Source organism: Dreissena polymorpha, chromosome 12, assembly GCF_020536995.1.
Source record: "Dreissena polymorpha isolate Duluth1 chromosome 12, UMN_Dpol_1.0, whole genome shotgun sequence".
Classification (NCBI taxonomy): Eukaryota; Metazoa; Mollusca; class Bivalvia; order Myida; family Dreissenidae; genus Dreissena; species Dreissena polymorpha.
Genome location: NC_068366.1, coordinates 61,215,917 through 61,235,789, shown reverse-complemented (window position 1 = coordinate 61,235,789; position 19,873 = coordinate 61,215,917). Strand labels below are relative to the sequence as shown.

The 19,873-nt window shown below is 32.7% G+C and overlaps 1 protein-coding gene across 1 annotated transcript; it reads right to left on the bottom strand.

Moving 5' to 3' along the window:
• Window positions 1-154: 154 nt before the first annotated feature.
• On the bottom strand, window positions 155-19,494 carry LOC127853501 (tyrosine-protein phosphatase 10D-like). Its single transcript, XM_052388056.1, has 20 exons — window positions 19,391-19,494; window positions 19,115-19,258; window positions 18,633-18,784; window positions 17,156-17,230; window positions 15,706-15,772; window positions 14,408-14,584; window positions 13,627-13,764; window positions 13,410-13,533; window positions 9,051-9,118; window positions 8,239-8,338; window positions 7,370-7,462; window positions 6,834-6,921; window positions 4,887-4,977; window positions 4,477-4,553; window positions 3,842-3,976; window positions 3,267-3,392; window positions 2,839-2,993; window positions 2,045-2,180; window positions 1,696-1,762; window positions 155-886 (listed from the first exon to the last, which is right to left on the bottom strand). Exons 2-20 carry the CDS (start codon window positions 19,167-19,169, stop codon window positions 816-818), a joined length of 1,995 nt encoding a protein of 664 aa, XP_052244016.1. The 5' UTR covers window positions 19,170-19,258; window positions 19,391-19,494; the 3' UTR covers window positions 155-815.
• Window positions 19,495-19,873: the final 379 nt, after the last annotated feature.

Sequence of the window (19,873 nt, the reverse complement as noted above, 5' to 3'; positions counted from 1 at the left end):
AAAATATTGAAGAATATGGCTTGATTAAACATGCTTTAAATAGTTTATTTCCGATTATTGTAGAGGCAAACAAAGGATAAATTATCTTCATACAACATACACAATTATTATGATTGTTACATAATTAATGAAATAAGTGATTAAGCAACTTATTAATGTATTCAAGTGCGAAAAATATAAAAGCGTGAAATACACGTTAATTGAATAGTAAAAATGCATATAATATGAATCTATTACATTAAAAGTATAGATAATAATTAATATAGAGATGATATTATGCATTCATAACAAGAAATAACGATAATGACATTAAGTAAACTCATGATTCTAAGTATACATTTTACAATCACACATTAAATTGTTAAATTAAGAATAATTAATTATGCAAAATTCATTCACATCAGATACCAGAATTAATCTAGCAGTATATAATCCATAATAATACTGTTGTATATAAAACGTACATACATCTGCATTTTGAAACAATTAAAACAAACAATGTTTTCATAAACTATTACTGATTATAAATTTGGTATGAAGAAAACATAATGATTACACACTCTCCAAAGACTGCATAAGTCCTTTGCACGTCCTTGATAGCTTTAATTGAATTTCCAGATCAATCATTTCGATGCACCTATTTGATGTACTAATCGCGTTCAACGATCAGGTTTCGTTAATTTTTGTAAACACTCATATTTTTTTAAATCACTGAAATATACGTTTATATTTGTATACCGGTATATGGAAACATATCCGAATATACAAAAACTTGCTTGTAGAAACTAACTGACTACTTATTAAAGTTATCTGTTTTATGTTTCCTTTCGAAATCCTGCATTTTCGTAGATATTTTCCGCACCAAAGTCACCATTCTGATAAATAGCTGAAATAGAAACAAACGATACATTTTCATAAAATAAGAACACTTAAATCATAAAGAAAGAAACATTCTTCGTTTAATCCTGAATTACTATCCAGAATTATCTATAACATTACACAAAATTTAATAAAATATATTACAGGATTAATGAGTAAGACAAAGACAGGCGGACACATGGTTGTGATACCACTGGTCATTATCAGATTTCAATTAAATGCGTCTTTAGAATTACACATGTCAAAAAATAAAACAAGAATTGAAAGGAATTATTGGTCTCAATTCACAATGAACAAAATCAAAGTATAAAATTATAAGCAAAAACATAAGGCGCACATTCACTAACATTTCTTACAAAACTACTCGCAGTTATTTAACTTGTTATATGACATTTTTATATCTTGTGGATATATTGGAAAACAACATTTTCGATTGTATATTCCCTTATTGTTGATAATCTTGAATACTTTATTAGGGTAAACAATTTCAATATCGCATGTGTGAAGCTTTAAAAGTATAAATAGCATTTAAAGTTTACCTTATGAAGCGTTTGGTTATATTTATTATTTATTATATGTGTTCATACTTGAGTGGGGGGGGGGGGGGGGGGGTGGTTATCGTGCGTCTTTTCCGTTGCGTAAAACGGGTTACAAACTGACGACTTTCACGTAAGTCGTAAATAAAGGACCTCGTGTTACCACACAATTTTTATTCTGTTGCAGATTCACGTATTTCTTATTTCAATAATTTCATATCTGGCACACACCGTATGTGCACCAAAATCCTATTTAGAATTGTAAGGTTGGTTTACTTACGTTCCTCGTCCTCCTCATCAGCGTTAATAAACGCCTTCAGACATTCATAAATGTAGATGAACTGGTCCTGAATTTGAAACAAAATCAATGAAAATAATTACATATGACGCCCATTCAACGATATTGTATTGCGATCATTTAGCAAACTAAATGGACCACACTTTTTAACGATTCACGAATAAATTGATTTAGGTATGAAGAACATGAAGAAAAAAAATATATATAATTTTCTTGTGACAATATTTAACTATATTCAAATTGCTCCACTTCTAAAAGCATGAACGCAAACGGCAACAACCACGGTAAGTTTGTAAACAATGCAAATTACATCAATTAGTCTTGACTATACCTCAGTCTGCACCATGTTGACCCGGTGTTCACGCATGTCCAGAACCAGTTGGTAGATATTTACGGTGTCATGGTTACGGATATACTGCAGCAGATGATCGACCGCAATGAACGTCCCCGTCCTTCCCACACCGGCACTAATATAAAATTGGGAACACACTATGTGTACAAAATATCATAATATTATGTGCATTGCTCATCCCTTCATCAAAGGGACCAAACAGCAGCATATACATATCAATTATAAAAGAACTAGTGCAAGAAAACAAGTTCCCAATCGGACATACTTTGCATTATTTGAACTAACTTGGAAGAGAAACAACTCATTATGTTACAAACAACATTTAAATCATTTAGATCCTTTACGTTTAAGAGATTTAATAATTTATTTTGCTTTAGCTGCCTACCTAAACAATATACCTCTTAAGGCATTGGTCTTTTTGACCACGGGGAGCATGATTTAAACAAAAAAAATCGTTGAGGCTCACTATTCCTTATTCTGAATATTTATCCTTTGATACAGGTGGTTACTTATGTATTATTTATATTTTTTATAAAATATTTTATCGCTGGTGACCTGCACATTCAGCGGACTTGAAAGATTTTGAAAGAGGGCATTGCAATTCTTAACCCTGTGCAGTTTTGTGAAAATCTGTATATCGGTCTATGCAAATTATGTTATGTAATTCAAACTTTTGACGACAAACACATATCTAAATATATGTCACATTGAGCCTTCGTTCTCAGGTGAAATAATAAATGCGACAAGAGTAAAGAAAGTCAAAACACACACACCTGCAGTGTACAACGGTGGGATTTGTCCTCCCAGGCCTATGGGTATGTTCTCGGACAGACTTCACAAAATCCAACAGCATCTGAGGATCTTCGGGGCAACCCATGTCAGGCCATTTCAGATACCAGAATTGTTTCACTATCCGACTAGGCCCATTCTATAATGTAACCGTCATCAATTAACAGTTTGTTCCGATATAATGTGTATTCTGAAGTATAAAACATGAACATAAATTTGCAAACAAGACGACATACTAAATTGTATGGAGCAGAGGTTCATTTGCTATATAAGTATGAGGCAAATACCGAAATTTGACACGCATACATTTTAATTCTGAAGCAAAAACGTCAATACTATTTTATTTGAATTTTTGCTGCAACTATGTATTTCTGTTTAATCATACAAAAGACTCCACTAAACTATGACTCACGGAAGTTTTGATCTCGAAAATTCGCAATGTGTAGTCAGAGAGGTTTGACTCGGACTTGATGGAGACAACCACTTCACCGTAGAACACTGGCGCGTTCGCGTTCGGCCAATATTGGTCACATTTCATCTATTGTAAATGCAAATAATAAAGACAATGCTTTTTTAATTTACATCAGTAAAGAATAATGTGCGGTAAAAAAGGAGATGATTGTTCGTTTAGGCCAATATTCTTTATTTATAGATTAATTTAATAACTTTACAGGGTTTTACATTTAAATGCACGCGGAACATAAATTGGGACATTGAAAGCACTTAATATAAAGCATTCATGAAGTAAACTTTGGAAGTTGGTAAATATTGGTATTGTAATATGCAAGTTATACGAGAGATATTAATATGAGAACATTTGATTTTGTTTCGTAAAAGCATTTGTATTTTTTTTAAATATACATGTCTAAAAAGAAATATTATTGACGATCAAATATGGCGAACAGTACATTAAGAACTGATGAACAGTTTGTATTATTACTATTATCAACGATCTACCATTCCCTAATCACCACTAATAAAACTCACCCGCCCCTTTTCCGCCAATTTTGTAAGCATAACAATCGCGTCAACATTTTGTTCCCAGATCATGCGCCAGAAATCATCAAACGTCATCTGCATGGGACCTTGTGTTGCAATGTATTCGCGGCGAGAGTTGTAACCCTGTACGGTAATAAATAAAGCATGTATATTGTAAATGTTATCATACATGTCTTCTGTTAATCTTCAGAAATCAATTAAAAAAGAGCTAGTGTAAGATGTATTGATCAAGCAGTACTTTTAATAGTTCTCTATGAAGACACGAAGGTCATGTGTCAGGTGCATTTAAACAAATTGCGTACTCAGTACATTAAAAGTTTTTATTATTTCTTTAAAGTTTACTAACGCATGATTTTATACCCAGTTTAATTGCGGTAGTTATGGATAGACATAGATGTCTTACATATATCTGTAGATAACCAATAATAACATTTCTTTAAGTTGCATATAACAATGTAAGGCTTGGTTACCACGTGTAATAGATAATGAAGTCTAAAAACAATATATTGTGTGCATGAATATATGATAGAAGATTAAACGTGTACATTGAAAAATAAATGTAAATTTTCTTGTATACTTGCTTACTGAGAAATAATCGAAATATACGTAAACATCTAACTTACAGGGATATAATTCGCATTGATAAAGTCCGATCCTTCTACGTCGTCGAGAGCGCGAAGCTTCACTCTGGAGTGGTCAACTGGAGACAAATGCAAACGCAGCCAATAAGGATGAGGCTTATAATTTATATAATCACATCTTAATTAAGATTTTAGTGAATGTTTACTGAAGGATGTGTTGATTATCGTACTAGCGTTTAATGATTGAAAAACATTAGCTGTAAACGGATGTTGTAAAACATATCCGTCAAATAATACACCTGGGTTTCACATATGATGCTCACAATGCAACGTGATAATGGTCAACTACATTTTTTGGAGTCATGGATAAAAAAACTTCATTTAAAAGTTAATTTACATTTGGAAGTAAAATATCTTATTTACATAAAATTTAAGCATTTAACAGCACTCACAAGGCATGATATTCGTGTAACGGTTCTTAGGCCTGCATTGTTGGGAATCAGCCGCCGTTATCGGATGACCAGGACTCTTGTCTCGCAGCATCTATTGATTTGTGAACAAGATGTGTCTTTAAAAAGACAGTCGGTGGAGAAATAATATTGACCTGTCAGTGTTTATCGAATGTAAACTACAAAAAGGATCAATATAATGTGTTAAGCGACTTCTCGGACGCTAGATTTGTTGGTTACTCCGAAGAAAACATTTTAAGCACTAGTTTTTCAACCTTAATAATAACTGGCGATTTAAGTTTCTACATTGAAAATCCCTATTCAATAAATCATTAGGGTTATGATTATCCATGTGATTCTCTCTTGAGATTGTTGCATGTGCCTGTAGTCTGATAGAACTGTTACGGCCAGCATCTTTTGAATTTATATTCGGGAAATTTTGGTTTTAAAAAAGTTTTTTTTCCTTGAATACGCATCGAAGTATAATTAAATGACCAATCTTTGAAAACGCCAGTAGAGTGCCGCAATTAACAAGTGCGCTGGACTGTACATGGTAAGGCTCTTAATTGTGTAGACGTCTCTAGGGGCTCATAATAAAAAGCTTATTTGAAAAAAGTCTCACACATAGGGATAACGAATCAAAGCATTAATTAACTTCCTTACGTTATGCTCTACAAGAGGTTTATACAAGAGTAAAGATCTTATTTTTCTCTGCGCTACATAGCTTTTGTATTGCAAAGAAAACCCTATGCTTTCCATGCTGATTACCTAAAGGTGTACATGCAAGCTTCTTCATCATGCTTGTCAATCAGTACAACAACAACAACAACAACACACGCAATTTATTGTAAAAGAAATGATGTTAACGAAATGTGAACAATATTTAGGATAATCAGCTTCCGATTTCCATTATGTAATTCTTAATTCATTTAATTCGATATGAAATAAAATGCAAGTTTTATGTTTTAAAACTTAAATTATTCTTGTACATACTGCTTAACCACATTAATATAAGAGTTACTTTAACTAAATAAAATATGTTTTTAAAGTTTACATTTGTAATTGTGAATTAAGGTGTACCCTGTGGGGATAATCACTCATGTTTAAATATGTAACTATTATCGGTGTCGATACATTCGCGCAATGGCAGATAGCAAAATGGTCAAAATGTTAGATTCAACAGTTTGTAGTGATTATAAATAATCAAGTTGTATAAAAGCCTAAACAAATATTGAACACATCTTCATTCTTTTTTTAAAATACTCGGAATTGATTTACCGGTTTATAGTTTGCTCGTATTACAAGACATTATGTTAATTATTTACAGACGGAAGTGAAACATACTTTCCACAATGTGCATTAAAGTAAATATTTGCTATTCGTAAAGCTTGTCGCGTCTAATGGCCATAAAATTGTAAGTTAAAGATAATTTACCGTTTTATCATAAACATATGCAACGCCTTAACATATTAACATTTATGTTGAGATCTAGACTGATGCTTTAATTTGTTTGTTAAACCAACGAGTGCAAACATGCATTCATGTTCAAGGTGATATCTCAACGTATCTTTAAGGTTTACATTAAACCACTGCTGTAAGATTCCACTCATAAACCTTGAAACATATGGGATTACAGTAAGTTTATTATTTTCCGCTTCATCATTATTGCAATAAATCGAGGTATACGTGATTTTAGTCGGCTATGCCGAAGACGCTATTTCACATGCATCAAATGAACAGACATATACATTTTTTTTTATACAATACACTATCTTAATGAGTATCTAAGGATATCTCTATGAGTATCACGCAAGCACACCATTGAAATTAAACTATATATATTTTTTTCTAAAAATTACAGCATATGGTGAAATAAGTTTTTAACCAAACCTCGATGCAAACAAATTCTCACTCTCTCATTCTTAAATACTGTGTGTGTTAATATTTTACCTTAAATGCATCCGAAAACAGCATTTTACTGTCTCTATGCATTCTGGCTACATATTCTGAAAATTCGGACAATCGAACTGGACCAGGCCTGAAATGGAAACACGAAGATTCAGATAAGTGTCCGTAATAATTACAAAATTGAAAATGCATGTATTAACTATTTTGTTCTCAAAGGTGCGACTTATACGTTTGTTAATGGTAATTAATAAAATATACCAAGATGTTAAATGCCTTGTGACTGACATGTATTTGCCTTGTACGTGTAGTAAGACTGTAGTGCATTTACTCTGCACAAACCGTTAACATATGGGAGGGGGGAGGGGGCACCAGTAACCTCATTTTATGCTTTGTAAATATTGTACTTGTTATTTCACATTAGCGCTTGTCTCAGATAATTTTGAAGCAGCTCTCTTATGTTAAATTTCTTATATCTCTCATATCTCTTATTTGTTATCGTTATCCATGAATCGGTAAGAGGTATGTACACAGTTGTCATGAAAATAATTCATTTTTGTCGCGTAAATTTGTATATTTACTTGAAAATATATTCCGTGGATGGAGTTTCTACTACCGGTATTTCAATATCTTCACCATGGTGTTCTGTTTCAACTGTCTTGCCTGAAAAACATCTGCAACAAAATACATGTTCTTAAGATTTATTTCTCAGTCTACGGTTATATCTAGTGAAATAATTTAACCAAAAAGTGAATGCAAACCATTCTTATCTATACAATCCATTATATACTTTGTATACATACAACAGTAAAATCATACAGCTTTCCTTTTTGATGGAATTAATGACTTTTGATATCATAACATCGTTCACATTTTAATGACACACCGCGGCAACATGCAATGAATTATCATAAATTAAACATATGAAATAATATAACACTATTGTTATGATACATTAAATGCACATTTATAAGTTAATTGTAAGACAATTTGTAACTACTTCATGAGCGCTGACATTTTGATCCAGATACTATTCATAAGAGGAAATGACGTCATCTTCAATTACATCAAAGCGCGCCATTTAAGAAGCAAACATTTGCCATTTTATGAAAGGCAATTATGAATCAAATAAAGATATTAACGTTGATAAAAAATAAACTAAGAATTGTATAATTACGGATGTGATCTGGTGCCCTGCAGTCCGTATCATTAATTGAGGTATTTTTCATGTAATAACGTTGACAGTTGCTGCAACTATGATGCATTAAAAATACGATGGGAAGGAAGGAATATCACTGAATTATTTAATATAAATTTAATAAAGTCATTATTTGTAGTTAATATCAGTTGAGTTTGAGTATTGGATGAAACATAAACTTCATCACGCGAGTCGTTTCTTGGCATGTCAAAAACAATATAGAAAAAATATTGATACTTATTGTTTTCTTACAATTTTCTGGTACGTTTTGTGTAAACAATGACAGCCAAAACTGCGATAACCACAACTGCAGCAGCGAGACCACCAACGATTGCAGGAACAAGATTAGGTGCTATGTAACATAAAATTAAGAACGATTAAACTTTTGAATCAAATATCTAATCAAATAACAAATTCAAACATACATGTATGTATATCTTCATAAAACAAATAAATGAAGTAAAGAGTGGAACAGTTGCACCAGGAAGTCGAAATATTTGAAAAACAACAAACATAGTTCACAATATAACCGTGAAAAAAATGGAGTCGGTCATGCGAAGAAACAAATATTGGCTATTCAAAGAAAGAAAATGTTGATATAATCGTCATCCCATTTTTATTTTTTTTTCATTAAAACTTAGGAAAAAACGTTGTAATGACGATTATAATGTTTATCTTTTCCGTTGGACTGAATTTTTATTTCTAGGATAAACTTGGTTGCAAGAGCTTACTCTACAACTTGTTAATAATCTGTTTTGAATATGGGCAGTGATTAATTTATTTCGGAGAGCGACAAAAGTGTTTTATAGTTAGGAAAAGTTGGTTTCACTCCAAAATATCGCTGGTCTTGAGATATCACACTTATGATTATAATGTCCTGATTTCGCGTTGCATGTTAGCAACTTGTCTGTTAATTAAGTTGTTCTTGTACAGAAACAGTAATGTCAACTGGAAGTAGTTTATTCTAATTATATGTGAAATTCCGCTAATACTTGCTACCGTTGACTATCATATTTTTTTTCAAACGCCGACTAGTTTATAACTCTGTACATGTTTTAAAATACCTGTTTGAATAGGATAAGAATAATACGTCTCTGTGCATCCCGTTGTTGTGCAAGCATATGACTTCACTCTAAATACAAACATTTTGACATTTAATATGTACTTCCCACGAAGAAAAACATGGAATACTTCAGTCAATACTCTGCTATCGGTTAAATATAATAAGAACATGATTATTTTTATATTAATTGAATGTATAATATTGTACGAGAATCTCGTCAGTTTGCAAGCAAAATTGAATGCCTCACAAATAATTAACAAAACACTTAAAAAACCAACAGAAAAAAAACGGCCAATACGGTAAAACCGCGGCAAAGCAAATCCACGATTTGCTCGGCAAATACGAAACAATATTTTTGACGCCATTTTGAAAATGCTCATATGGTAAATAGTATTAGACTTTAGAGTTGTACTGAGAAATCAGAAATGACAACCACACAAAATGAAGTTTTAGCTTTTATGTATTTGCAAGAGTCTACCGAATGACATCGTCGCAGTGGTCGTACACATTTATGTTATATTTCAAAGTGTATCGTATGTCATTCAATATTGGGTCTTTTCGTAATTAAGAAGTTGTCTCCCATTCGGGTAGGTATCACGAGTATCCCGGGTAAAAAGCGGTCCGTCTAAAATGCGTATATGACTCATATCCGTAGATATGACCGAAAAGTGCGGATATGGACGAATACAGGCAATATCGACACTTTTTCTGCAATGTTTAATAAAAAAATACACAATATGTGTTAAATATGTTAGTATTGTCTAAATATAACAATTTAATAGACATTATCATTTTTCCAACTCTAAATTCATATCCGCGAACACGACGAAGTGCCAGAAGATTGTTTTAGGACTACACACCACAAACAATATAACCATGCCGACACCACATATGTTTTGTTGTAAAAGTTTACCAATGTTTATATAATATACTGAATGTATTATTATTCTTGATGTCGTCTCAAAACTTAAGTATTTAGATATACAATATGCTTTAGAAAAAAGTAAAGTATTTTTGGGCCGATTATCGCCAGACCACCAGTAATTAATGATGTTACTTTTCCCTGGTTATATTTTTATTTGAAATCAAAATGTTTATTTAAATAAACTGAATGTTATGAATCCAGTAAATATTGTCTGAAATATCATTGTTTCAAGTGGCATTTTTCATTTGAAAATAAATGATGATTTCAAATGCGCGAATATGATAAAATCGACGAATGTGGTTTATCCAATACAGGATCTATATTTGTAGTGCTATAATAACTTTATGCAAGGTAAAAATATCTTATATTTGATTGTTACTATTTATTTTATGCTTTCCGGTGGTTTATTGAGAAATACTAGTGAATGAAAACTGATAATTTCAATGTTTCAAACAGTGAAAATTAACAGTAAAAATTATCGATAATTTTCACTTTTTACTGTGAAATGACGTCATTTTTTGACGAAATGACGTCATTATCCCACCGAAAATCTTTAGTTAAACTCTTAAACAATGTATCACGATTTTCGTAATTCCGTCTTGACAGAGTTGTCGTTCGTGCGGGTAGGTATACCTACTTCCGGTGTTAAGGAAAACAATGGGGAAATACTACTGTTCCATCGTTAAATTCCATAATTTTAGCGGTATAATCGATACATTTTCAAAAAAGTAACATTACATAAATTGCCTAAAGACTCATGTACAAGAAAAGCTTGGATGATAGCAATTAGCCGGAAAAATTGGTTTCCAACGGCGTATACTCGCGTCTGTTCCGACCACTTTCGAGACGGAATCGGTCAGAATTCTGTTGACCGAAACAAAATTCCTACTGAAAATTTACCTCAGCGCAAAGTAGTACCAAAACATGAAAGAAAGAAGCGTATATTTAGACAGCCACTTCCAGAAAATATCCCTGTCACCTCTGCCCTACATTTTCATTCGTAAGTACCAGACAGGTAGCATGTTTTGTAGTCATAATCCAAATTGACCATATCATGTTCAAAGGGTTAATAAAAATATACGTTTCCCCTATAGTTTCATCCATTCCTATGAAATCAGCCACCAAATGTAAGACATGTTTGGATAAACATGAGGTATTTATCTTATTTTTGTCATAAAAAGTTTAACATGATATAAAAAGGGTAAAATAAAACACAATAGATCTAGTCATATTTTGATAATGTATTTCTTTTATTCTATATAATTTTACGTACATACATACATTTAAACATTATGTATATAAACCAACAAATTCATGAACATTTCATTATTTATAATGAATAATATGTCCGACACATAAAATGAACAAGAGCTGTCAGAGGACAGCGCGCTCGACTATTGGAGTGCTTGACAGTATAACGTAAGCCATCATGGAGAGGGGGTATAATGTGGGTGTGTGGTTTTAGATTTTTCGTTAGTATTATGTTTTATAAGTGAATGTAACAGATGTAATATTAATTTTATACATATAGGCTTCGTATTTTAACTTTTTTTGGCGGTAACTATTTTAACTTTTCGGGATATTGGATATGAACTGTTGAAATATTAACGAAAAATCTAAAAATTTTGCGGGACATGCATTGCTTTTCAATAACAGCGCAACTATTATGGTTATAATCATTCTTGAAACATTTAAATGTAGCACTACGATATCCTTTGTTCATTTGAATAAATAAAATAACGTGCATATTTTTACGTACCAATAAACTATAATATATAGTTACAATAAAATATAAGACATTTACCTTGCATATTTAATACATATTGTGTATTTTTCATTGAACATTGAAATTAACATTGCAGAAAAAGTGTCGATATTGTTTATATTCGTCCATATCCGCACTTTTCGGTCATATCCGCGGATATGAGTCATATACGCATTTTAGACGGACCGCTTTTTACCCGCGATACTCGTGATACCTACCCGAATGGGAGACAACTTCTTAATTACGAAAATCCCGAATAGTTCTTCGTCAAAGCAACCAGCCAAGGAAGCAATAGGTCAGTCACCATTTCACCTATAAGTATCTCGCCAACAAGTGCAACTCGTGTTTAGCTCCATATAGAGTCGACAGGCGTGAGCTCGCTGAATGTATTTAATAACAAATGTTCAAAACTGAAGCGGCTTTGTAATTTAAGAGGCAAATAGGACAGATTAGCCCATATTGAAGTTAGTAGTTTGTAACATCTATCTGACCTTCCGCATAATGGGGGTTCCCGCCCGTATCGTTTTTTTCTGGCTTGAATGTCTTATTAAGTTAATGAAAAAACTCTTAAATACTTGGAATTTAACTGGATTGTATGAACACAAGAGAGTAAAAGGAATCGGTGAGTAACTAGAATCTGAGCGTTTGTTCTGTAAAATCGCCAAAACTATATTAACATACCAAACATTAATTTAGCAAAATTTTTTCATCATGAATATTAACGTCTAAGGGATTGGAACTTTACGTTGTTTTTATTTTGTTCCGAATATGGTGTGTAGTTTTCGTTTTTTCGCGTTCAATGCATTGTATGAGTATACTATAGGCTCCTGCTTGCATGTGTTTTAAGGTGTAAGCAGTAGAACAATGTTTTGTTTTATATATTAAACAACATGTCATGTTTTACGGTATTAAGACCGATATTTAATTATTCTGCATACTTTTATAAAGACAATAAATAACATTCTTCTAAGTAAGGTGAATTCATATTACTGATATTTTAAGCCCAACAGCAAGCCTAATAAGAATTCAAAGTTTCATAAAATAATTAAAAAAGTTTTAACAGTTAAAATGCAGAATGGACACTTTTGGCGTCAACCTGCGCTGCAATTGTGCAAACAACTGACCAATGATATTTAAATATTATATTCTTTAATAATAAATACGCATTTCTGTTTTAGAGAAGAAATAAAACTGTTTTCAAAAGAACTCTTACACGGTGCAAGTAGAAGCAACACCCCCAAGGATAGCGTAGTAAAATGTAATGAACACGTACTCGATGATACATTTATCAAATTATATTCTTATCAAAATAATCATTATCTTTTTAATCGATCGATAAACAATTTTGTATCGTTTTTGATGCGTGTTTATATAGTAGCTTGTGCTTACTTCTCGCCGTTTTAATCATACGCATCATCGAATGCCTGCATTTACAAATAACAATTCTTAATACGTACGACCTCAATTGAATTTAGCTAAAGCGTACAGTACGTTTCTCACCTGTTGTTGACGAGGCAAAAAAACAAAAACAACAAAAGCAAGTATCTCTTATTACCACTTCCTTCTGTAAAAACATCTTAGTGATACATTTGTTTTTTGGTTACTTTATTTGTGAAAATGAAACAATTTATCTTGTTTTTCATTTATTGTTAAATTTAAGATCAGAATACCTGTATGATCGGCCTGGTTGCAATGGCCCATTGCAGTACCCTTTGTTGTTTGAACAATCGTCAGAACCAATAATGAAGTTAATCGTGTTGTCTTCGACCGAGCGCCGGCGGCGTGTGTTTTGTTCTACAATATTCATCATGTGTGTCATAAGGTATCATATTTTAAGATTTTAACAAAATTGCCTTGAGGCAAGTCTTAGATCATGATTTCACATACCTTTATTACATTGTGGGGTCCATTCAGATGTTGCTATATATGGCTGCATTTTATCATCGTCTTTGACCTGGTGCCACGTTTTATAATAATTTGCTGTTAGGTTGTTAAATTCGTCAAGGCTTCCAACAAACGGGTTTGCTGAAATGAAAATATTGCTTAAAACATTGTATAATAATCACAACATCGAATACTATTATACTTCAACGTGGTCATATTTCAATGTTCAGATGCTGTAAGAAGTTGAGCGATGGTTTTGTTATGTGGATAAAATATATTTTTTGATAATTTAAAATCGCTGATAGTTGGACCATACTTATTTGCATACTTATAACTTAAACACATATCTCTTAATATTTTTCATGGATTCCGATACGACACTAGTACACTAAAGTAATGTGCTTAGTTTTCGATTTACGCGCCACGTTTCGACATTCATATTGTCCTTTTTTAAAATTAAGTGGGTGCTCGTTTAGATGATGGTTATTTTACAGGTTTTTGTTATGAGTTGTGAGTGTTTGTTTATAGGTGTGCTGTTATTAAAAGCAGTTGATTAAAACAAGAATTTCTCTCCATAAAGGGCTTTTTGTGTATCATTGAGTGATACATAAGGGGCTTTTTGTGTATCATCGAGTGATTCAATATTCACACATTTTGAGTTGTTCTGTGCGGATTTAATAGAACGTATATATTTGTGAAGTTGTGATATACAGTTAAATATATTTAGGGAGTGTTCTTGCTCATCAAAACTAAATATTTTGTTTTACGTTAAAATTATTCTAACCATTTTCTGTGCCGTCCTGAGCAACTATTACACCCCAAGCGTCTGGCAAGCCATTTTCACGATTACAGAGGAATGTCTTTGGGAGCAGCACGGCTATCATCGTCTGGTCGTCATCAAGAGGAACATCCGCCGTTTTTGTTAGAGGAGCAGTCTTAGTTTCGTTTGCACGATAAGGGGCTTTTGAAAGAGAAAATATATGCTTAACATGGTCATTTATTGCAAACAAACCGTTTGCGGAAAATATGGTAACTTGTTTAAATGTATGTTTTATTTAGTTGTGACTCTTTCTATGAAAGTTTCTCGTCAAATATCCTACGGCATGGAGAAAAGTTGTGAAGGAATTTAACGAGTTCAATATAAATATAATTATGTTTCGAACAATATCTTAGTCTTCATTTTTATATTATACAAATATCTTTAAGAAATATAGTAGCAAGCCTGTCGAGCGGTAATTGATCATGTTGAACGAGATTCATCCAACATAATTCATAAATAGTGAGCCGCGCTAACTACAAATTAACTTTTTGTTTTTAAGGTTTTAATCTCCACTGTGACTTTTAGAAAATGGTTTTACGATACAACATACTCCGCCACAATTTATTACCAATGAACCTACATGCAAGCGAGCTGGAAAAGTTACCGGTAACAACAATGCGTCGAGTAAATAGAAACCTCTAAAGAATCACACTTTGGTTTTAACTCAACTCTAGTGCTCAATACAACAATGCGTTCGCGTTTCGGTTAACACCAACGTGCATTTTAATCATACATATGAATTTAAACACGTTTTTATAATTGTCTGTAGAACCTAATTTTTTTAACATACTTGATTATATAAAATTCCACACTATAACAATTAGTTCGACAGTCATCATCACCAATACCAAAACATCAACAACCAACACTACCATCATCAACATCACCACAACCAATGCCATCACTCCCACTACCAACACCATAACCTCAACCATCATCGTTATATCATCATCGGATAAACATAGTAAGATAATCATTTTAATTATCACCATTATCAACATCTTCATTCTCCAATTTATCATCATCAAAATGATCAAAAGCAGCATCAAACAAATATACGTATATTAGCTGTTTATAAGTCTCAACTTTAAATGATGGGTAATGCAAAGTAAACAAAGGCTGGTGGTTACAAACGTACGTTCCATTGCCCAATGTAAAAGGTCGTCATGGAAGGTAAGTCGTTAATTAATTTTAGTGTGCATTAAAAAAGTTGTAACGTTGTTAATTATCGTTCAATTCTTATAGAAATAAACAATGCCTACCTCCAGGTGACACTGAGATAACATGTTTAGTATGCGTTCCGTTTCCAGCACTTGTCTCAGCCCAAACCTTGAAACATTAGGTATCTTTTTAAATCGTGTTAAAAGTTATAAAATATCTCAGACTGTTGGCAAAGAAATAATATAAAATCCTGAGAATATTTACATTTTTCTTAGAACTATTATAAGGTTAAACAACGCAATATTCGGCGTATTTTTTTATACTTACTTTCGACCCAGATTTATTGCGATAATATTTGCAGCGGTAAAAATTAACACCAATCTAATTGGGGAACATTTTCTAAAGGTAGGAAATGCAAACATACCGCAAACACATAGCAATTGTTGAACGCAAAATCATTACCTATACATCGGTTATGGTGATTAAAATTATTTAAATTAAGTTGTTTGAAACAGATGTTTATGGGTATCTTTAACATTCTATAATTATATCATATAATCATATAATTTTAAACAATGTTCCTCACATTCTCTTATAATCAGAATACATTGTGCATTCCTAGAATAAGATATCAATTTGTAAAATCCGAATTGTGCGCTTTACTTGACTTGGATCCCGTGAATCATTCTTACAATACTTTAAATAGCCGGTGGCAACGTTATTAATGAATGAATGAAAAACAATGATGAACCATTGACGTTAAATTAATGATGATTGTTTTTATATAACAATAATTCTATAAATATTCATTTTAATCGAATTTTTGCTGGTTTTGTATTAGATCTTAGATTAGTTTTTATATGTTGTTGACACATTTTTAGCAAGAAATAAATAAAATAAAAGGAGTCTTATTAATATTGACATTTTGTCATGTTACATTCCTTAAATTGCGAAACATGAATACACTAGCTAAAACACATATTTCCACATCGCATGAACGCAATCACAGTTTTCTGTAATAATGTTAGCATGATCTTTTCAGATAATTAAATTGCATACCTCATATTAGGTAAGACATGCATTACAATTTTCTGATCGGGAAAGCGGTATACCGTCCCCTTAAACTAAATTGAACAAACAAGAACGCAAACTACGATTAATAAAATATCATTCTAAGTGTATGCTTTTTTCCCCTCCAGTCTGATGTAACGTCAATTTGCAGCCACATTTTGATTTTAACATAACTTTGCTACCCTTTTTTTCATCGTGCAGGGCCAGTAAAAACTATGTAATTAACTTAGCCTCTCTATATTTCATGATGAAATCTTGTTGGTTTTTATATGTGATTCTACTTTTAATGTTTCAGAAAGATCCTTCTTACCGGACATTTAACATTATTGGACTTACAGTGAATTGAATACGGTCAGCACGTGTAGCTCCTTAATCAAGAGTATTTTTAAGGAGGTAAAATAAACACATGATCGCTATTTTTAGTCAAAATTAAAAAAACAAAGTGAAACCAAAAACTAAAATAAACAATAGCACACGTACCTGTACTGCTACGTCGACCTTGTTGTCTATGTACAGCGATATCGTGTAAGAATAAACTGATGAGTTTGTGTAAAACTGAAAAGAACATTAATGAAAGACTTATTACGGAAGGGTATATTGCTTTTAATTGTTAAAATCCTTGAAGTGACCTTTTCACAGGTTTGGAATGTTTTTAGTTTGTCATCAAATGCTTTAATTTAATATATGTTAACATTCTAACTAAAAGCTCCAAAATTAAACAAGAATAAAATAAAATAATGAAAAAAAGTAATCCACAACTTGGCTCGAACCACTGATCATTGGAGTAAAGTTTAGCGCTTTAAACACTCCGCCATCCGTACTGATATTTATAACATAACCTACATTACATCACATTACATTTTATACTATAAATTACGGAATACCGTTAGGGCCATCGTGGTTACACATTAAAATCCAGAGGGCAACAATGCGATAGTGCGATAGTACGATGGCGACAATGCGATAGTACGATGGCGACAATGCGTCATTATCATATTATCGCATGGTCGCCATCGTACTATCGCACTGTCGCCATCGTATTGTCGCACCGCGTCATCATATTATCGAATTGTCGCCATTGTACTATCGCACTTTCGCACTATCGCATTGTCGCCATCGTACTATCGCCATCGTATTGTCGCATTGTCGTCATCGTATTATCGCACTATCGCATTGTCGCCATCGCACTATTGCACTGTCGCCATCGTATTGTCGCAGTGTCGCCTTCGTATTATCGCATTGTCGCCATCGTACTATCGCATTGTCGCAATCTTAGTATCGCGTTGTCGCATTGTCGCCATCGTACTATTGCATCGTCGCCATCGCACAATCTCATTGTCGCCATCGTACTATCGCTTTGTCGCCATCGTACTATCGCTTTGTCGCCCTCTTTATTTTAATGTGTAACCACGATGACACTAACGGTATTCCGTAATATATAAGCAATCCTTGTAATGTCACAAAATATAACGATAAAACAGAATTCTCCCAATTATTCAATCGTTTCGCGTTTCTAACGCTTTGTAGTTTTCAGGTTTTTTAACAGTCAAAAGATTCATATAATGGATATTTAAGCGTACGGTAAATGTTAAGTATTTCTGTTTCCTCTCAAATATCATAACTACAGCGAACATTTGCGAATCTGAAACCATTTTTTTTAAAATTTTGTCAATCCTTTTCACGTTTTGGTAAATTGACGAAAAAAAAATGGTTTCAGATTCGCAAATGTTCGCTGTAGTTATGATATTTGCGAGGAAACAGAAATACTGAATATTTGCCGTATATAGTTAATATATATTATAACCGTTTGAGTTCATTTTGAAAAGTTATATTACATTTTTTTAGAAGTCAAAACAATCTTAAAAAAAGAAACAGCAACAATAAAAACACAGCACAATAGTTAAACTATGTCTATAATAAACATATCGGTTTCGCTCTAGATTGCTGTTGTACATACCAGTTTGTCCATATTAGAATATAATATATAATAATGCATGATAATTCCATTAAGGTCTCTTTCCTCGGGAGGATCCCATCTCACGATAAGTCGCCGTGGCTTTTTCAGATCAGTTTCATTCTGAACAGTTAGATTCGTCACCGGTCCAGGAGCTAAAGGTTAAAATAAATAATATTGTAATATTATTAAAAAACTGTGATGTGTTCTAGGATAAGAAGTTCGATGTGACCCGATTCTCATCACGCCATAAAACGCAAAACTTAAAAGTAATCGGTGAATATTTATGCCGTTTATTGTCATATGAACTGTTTGCAACATTAACATTTACATATATCGACTGTATTTATCATTAAATTTGCTAAGCAGCACGCGTTTGAGGATTCGTGAAAAGTTAGCTTTTGCTCGGCGCATTATTTCATTTTAAGCATCGAGTAAACGTATTCAATAAACGCAGTCATGTAACTGAAGTAACGTAATTATACCGTCCTCTGCTGTCTGAAAGGTAATTTCCGTAGGTGCGCTATACAGCGTGTCCATGTTGCCGGCTGAAGTTACTGCCGTTACAGTAACAGTGTAATTCCAGTAGGCATCTAGTTTATCAATCAACGCTTCGGTTACTAGTTCATCTAGTTAACGTAAATAAAAAGTACACAAGGTCACAAACAATTACATCGAAGCAAACAAAACATGAACAGGAATGCATTATATAGAAATTCAATGTTGTTAATTTTATGGTTTGTTTTATAAAATAAACATACCCAACCACCATCCAACTGTGGTGTTAAACGTTTGAAGTTTATTTGTTCTTAGGTCAGTGACCTTGACAGTATACTTTGTTGGACCGGTGTATTCTGCGGAACGATTCCAATACACCTTGATAGAAGATGGAGAAATTGGAATCTGGCTTAATCCAGTTGGTTTTTCTGGACCTAAAAAAAATCTTTTTTTCATTGTTATACATCTATGATGTACACATTTTAGTATATTTGTTCATTAAAAAAATGATTGCAGATAAGCACGTGCCTATATTTATTCACCACAAAAAGAATATACATGTTTATTCCAATTATTTCGGGAAAAAAAGTAGCATTTCTCCTACCGTCTATCGCTGTTTGGAATTCGTGTGTTATGTTGTAGGTGCCATTGAAATATGTATTTTCCGCAAATATTCGAACGCTGTAATTTCTAAATGGCAATACGTCACGAATAAGAAGTGTGTTTGAAGAGGCGCCCACCTTGCC

Coding starts and splice junctions, on each gene's coding strand:
- LOC127853501 (XM_052388056.1), bottom strand. CDS start 19,169: ATGGACACGCTGTATAGCGCACCTACGGAAATTACCTTTCAGACAGCA. Junction 4,554..4,886: donor TTACACGAATATCATGCCTT/GTGAGTGCTGTT, acceptor ATTTGTCTCCAG/TTGACCACTCCAGAGTGAAG. Junction 887..1,695: donor TGATGAGGAGGACGAGGAAC/GTAAGTAAACCA, acceptor TTTCTATTTCAG/CTATTTATCAGAATGGTGAC.